At 40.7% G+C, this 5,137-nt stretch overlaps 1 protein-coding gene across 1 annotated transcript; it reads left to right on the top strand.

Moving 5' to 3' along the window:
- The first annotated feature begins 701 nt into the window (after nucleotides 1-701).
- HEXIM1 (HEXIM P-TEFb complex subunit 1) lies at nucleotides 702-3,494 on the top strand. Its single transcript, XM_034416008.3, has 2 exons — nucleotides 702-1,593; nucleotides 1,805-3,494. Exon 2 carries the CDS (start codon nucleotides 1,955-1,957, stop codon nucleotides 3,029-3,031), a length of 1,077 nt encoding a protein of 358 aa, XP_034271899.1. The 5' UTR covers nucleotides 702-1,593; nucleotides 1,805-1,954; the 3' UTR covers nucleotides 3,032-3,494.
- Nucleotides 3,495-5,137: the final 1,643 nt, after the last annotated feature.

Raw genomic sequence — 5,137 nt, 5'->3', positions numbered from 1 at the left:
AACTTTGATCTGTTGCAACTTGGGCATATCTTCCTCTGGCGAAAGAAGAAGAGTTCCAAATCTCAGCCTTTAACCACTAGACTGCAATCCCCTTTCCAGGCCTTCAATTACATCATTTGATTTAGCGAAAGGGGTGCCTTTATGCCTTTAAGACGGAACTAGTTTCCAATTTCGGTTTGTTTACAACTCCCTCCACGTAGATCAGTCACCGTCATAGGTTAACATAGCTGGGGTTTTTTACACAACTAATAGTGACCTTCCGCCAGCAAGAGCTTCCTACTCAACTCTCCTGTCCAAATCTTTTTTGCCACTAGATGACATCACTGTTCTCCCTAAATTCTCGAATAGTTACTGAAATTCCTCAATCTTAAACGAGTGACCTATTACAAAATCCTTTTAATCTTTAGATTTACATTGGAACTACTTTTTGGGCACTACCATATTTTTTTTTTCTCGAGGTGTAAATTACGAAGCTATTTTCCTTCAACGCTATTATGACAGATAAAGTGCCTGAGATGACATTCGTTTGAAGATGAGTTATAGGAGGACTCAAAAAGGCCGCTTTAATAAGCGTTAAGATTTCAAAATTCACATAAATAGTTGGTATATTCCAATTCCCACCTCCTACACCGCCTCCAACTATTCTCCTCTGATTGGTTCAGTTAATATTGAAGGGCTCCCATTATAGCCATTGATGTTTTAGTTATTTAGGCAGCCTACCAGAGAGGGCTTCCTTGTTGTCCCAGCCCTCCTTGAATATTGATTGGCTAAACAACAGTCCATTGCCGCGATTCTGGGAAGGGTAGTCATTGTGTTAAAAGAGAACTGGGCAATCGATCGGAAGGAGAAACCACAAATCCCGAGATACCTTGGGACCAGGAAAATAAGAAGCGGCTGCGCACTGCGTTGAAGGGGCTGGTTCGTTTATATAAGGCGAGGAAACGCGCTAGGAGTAGCAGTTGAGAACTGGCGGCGCTTGAGTAAGGGAGGAAAGCGGTGGAAGGAGGGGTGGGGTTAACTGCAAGGGAGGGGGCGATTCGAACTTTGGGTGTGCGTGGAGGAGCCAACCTTCCCTCGTTTAGTTAACTCTTTCCTCTCCGAGGAGGAGGAGGAGGAAACCATCTTTAACTCGTTCGGGACTGGAGAGTTTTTCATAGATTGAAGCTTGGGACGGAAATATTTTTCAACCGATTTTTGAGGTCTAGATTGTTAAGAAAAAAGAAGAACTGTTACACACTTAGACTCTTGGCTTTGGAACTGCCTTCAACTTTTTCGTGCCTGAACTGTTAACCCTTGATTGTGTGGATTTGGACATTTAACATTTTTATCACTTACGCTGGAGTGAGAACCCTGCTGCTTAACTCTTCAGTGGCCTTTTGTCTCCCGAATCTTCATTTCTTTAAAAGAATATAATTGCTGCGTGCAAGGTGTTTCAAGGACATACTGTCTCTTGCGGTGGCTCATTCTTTAGCTGGAACTCTTTTTGCCTTTAATCTTTTTATAATTTGAGATGTGCATCTTTCCTACAGTGTGACAAACAGGAGAAGTAGAGACTGGAGGAAAAAACGGATGCTTCCACACTTCCCAGAGAAGGTAACGAACATTTAAAGACTGACCAAGACAGCTTGCCGGTCTTTTTTTTTTTTTTTCCTGCAAAGTTTAATGTTTGTAACAGTCTAGAAATCTTTAAGAAAGAGCAAGAAAGTCTTCCAGATTAATACTCCTGATAACTATTAAGCAGTAAGAGTTCTGTAAAGGATTGCAAGTTGGGCTGAAGTGTTAAAAAAAAACTTTGCTTTCTCAGAACTTGTGAAGCTGGCAGCCCCAGCACCATCCAGCAAGGAACTGCGGGCTAATTAAATTCTCCCTCCTTCAAGAAGAGAGGGAGTCAACGTCGTGGACTTATTAGCCAACAATCTTCTCCGGGCTGAGGAAATTGCTAAGAGCACCAGCTATGGCTGATGCTGCCTTCTCTGCCAATCTGAGGCAACAGCCTAATGGCAAAACACCTTTCCCCCCCTGCAGGGGTGCAGGCGGAGGAGACTCTGGTGGAGGGGGGCCTTTTGTTGGATCTCCACCCACTAACCAGGAACTGCTCCAAGGAAGAGAGATTGTGGATAGGTGGCAACCAAGAGAGGTGGCTAAGCAGCAGGATGGCAGGCCGGTCAGTGCTGATGTTGCCTTTCCTGATTCAGAACTCACAGTTCCTGGGGTTGAAGGAAGCCAAAGTCTGGATGCCCCAGGGATTAATCAGATTGAGGACCAGACATTTGGTGCAGCTGCAGACACTCAAGATGCAGGAGATGGAGAGCAATCAGACCTACAGGAGCAGGAATACTGTGGGACTTTTGACCAGAGTTGCAGATCCCAGTCTGGTGGAGAAGAAGAAAAACAACTGGGCAAAAAGAAACATAGGAGGCGCCCTTCAAAGAAGAAGAAACATTGGAAGCCTTATTACAAACTCAGCTGGGAAGAGAAGAAGAAGTTTGATGAAAAGCAGAGTCAACGGGCTTCCAGGATGCGGGCAGAGATGTTTGCTAAAGGACAGCCTGTTGCACCATACAACACCACACAGTTTTTAATGGAGGATCATGATCAAGAAGAACCAGATTTGAAGACAAGCCTTTGCCCCAAAAGATCTGCCACCAAGTCAGATGAAACCAGTGAGGAAGACTTTGTGGAAGAGGAGGATGGGGGTAGTGATGGGATGGGAGGGGATGGCACTGAATTCCTTCAGAAAGATTTTTCAGAGACATATGAGAAATATCATGTAGAGAGTCTACAGAATATGAGCAAACAGGAATTGATCAAGGAATATTTGGAGTTGGAGAAATGTCTTTCCAGGATGGAGGAGGAGAACAACCGCCTACAGATGGAGAACAAGAAATTTGCAGGGGATTCAACAGAGGACCCCAGGGTAAGTCAGTTAGTAGAGGAACTGGACAGGTTGAGAGCTGAGAACCAGAAACTCTTGAAAGAAAAGGAACTTGGCAGAGAACAAGAGAACAATTTCTCTAAACTGGGAGAATGAAACTGAACATTTTCTGAGGACATAAGAGGAATTGGACAGAAACCATCCCAAGATGCTGTATTCATATTGTGGGAATACATGTGTGTATGTGTGTGTACGCACGCACACATACACACACAGGACTTTATGTGATCTAATCAGAATAAATTCACAATCTTACACTGTTTTTGAAGATAGTTCTAATATAGTGTGCTTTTTTTAATTATGTGTAATCAAGGGTTTGGGATTTGTTTATAAAAATAAGAACACAGAATATCCAGTATTCCTAGGAAAATTTCTAAAAGTTCATCGGACTCATACAGAAACAGAATTTGTGATCCTTGAAAAGGAGAGACAATTGGTGAAGAGGGAATGGGGCATGGGAAGGGACATGTAAAATAGTCACATTCTGGGGGAGGTGGGGGGAAAGGCTATCCTGATTCATGAAGAGAGTTTAAATAAACTGAAGGTCATGTCAGCATAATTATTCTGGTGTGATTTCTAGAAAAATAATTCAAAATATTTTCTTTTGGCAGAGAATATTGTGAATAATTTTTCCAGGCAACATTTGCATATTGCTTTAAAGGAATACAAATTGGAAAGGATGGATTATTCTAAGCTATTGTGTGGTTGTTCTAATAGAAGACCAAAGAGAAACATCACAGTCGTCCAAAGTTACTTTATTTACTAGAGCATTCTTTATTTGTTATATGTTTGATAATTATGGGGCGGGCAGGGGGTGAGCTGCCAAAGCAAGTTACTTTATTTAGCTGCTCTGTTTGGCTCCACACCAAACCTGCATGGTAAGTCTCTGTTCCCATCTTTATACTTTGGAGTCAGAGGATGGGCAGGTATGACCTGCCCAAGGCAGTAGAGGTAGAACATTCAAATCCTGTTGCCTATCTGCTGTTTTCTATCACTGGAAATGTTGCAGGGATACTGCTTGCTATTTATCCACAAACACTTTTGTTGCTTTAATAAGTAATTATTAGATAATACTTGAGAAGGAAATAGCAAATCACCTTTATCTTTTTTTTTAAGTTTAGGCTTTAGTTTGGATAGAATGAGATGACCTTGCTGTGCTATCCAACTTTGTAATTTAAATCAATAGCAAAAAAGGAGTTTTCCAATGGCCAGCCCAGTTAGTACCATAGTAGTCAATGACTTTGTGTTTATTTTGTTGGCCAAATTGATATAGCCACCTATCTTACAAAACAAGTTTTGCCAGATATTCTGCCCTTATCTTAGTTTAGTAGCCTAGCCCATTTTCTTCAACTATGTGGCAACTTATCTATATGGGAAGCCTATCTCCCCCACCCCCCAATCATGATAATGCAAATAAAAAGAAGATCATGTGTACATGCAGATATTATGAAAGCTACTGCTATGATCCTATGCATCAGGTAGCCTAGTGTAATCTGGTTCTGGGAATCATAATCTTTAAAAAAGGATCATTTTCTATTAGAACTGCCATCTGAGGCTGATGGGAATAAAATGTAAGCAATCATAGGATCTGCCACAGTTATGGTAGCTTCTTTTAATGCAATTCCCACTTGAAATTGAGAATTGCTTTCAAATGAACATGGAGAGAGAAGTTCTTACTTGGGTAGCTTCTTTATCCAAGCTATCAACTGGATAGGGTTTTTTTTAGTGTTGAATGTTACGGAAGGTGGGATCCTTTTGTGCTCCCAACATTATTTCATTTACTCTGATGAATTCATTCTACAAAAATGCAGGAGCAGATTTAGTGAATACAGACTTCTGCCTTTGCCACAAAACTTGCATTTTATTTTACTCTATTCTGGTGCATATACAGACTTGACAGACATAATGCTGTCCAATTTCATAGTATACTCCCATATTTTATATTTGTCTTCCCTCCTAATAATAAATTGTCCCTCCTTATTTTTAAAAGCAAAGAAATGTATTTAGTAGTATATTAGACAACTTTGTTTAGGTACTAATAATCTGTAAATATTTATGGCTTGTCTTACAAACCACTGGGGTTCTTTAGGAAATAGACAAACTAAATTTAAAAATAAAGCCAATACAAAACAAAACTGGTGATCTTTAAATGGTCAGCGCTAACCTGACCATTAAGATATGTAAGGAACAATTCAAATCTTT

The sequence above is a fragment of the Pantherophis guttatus genome, chromosome 4, assembly GCF_059756535.1.
Source record: "Pantherophis guttatus breed Tessera chromosome 4, ASM5975653v1, whole genome shotgun sequence".
NCBI classification, from domain to species: domain Eukaryota; kingdom Metazoa; phylum Chordata; class Lepidosauria; order Squamata; family Colubridae; genus Pantherophis; species Pantherophis guttatus.
Note: the sequence above shows the minus strand (reverse complement) of the source record. Positions and strands in the feature narration are given on the sequence as shown.

Coding starts and splice junctions, on each gene's coding strand:
- HEXIM1 (XM_034416008.3), top strand. CDS start 1,955: ATGGCTGATGCTGCCTTCTCTGCCAATCTGAGGCAACAGCCTAATGGC.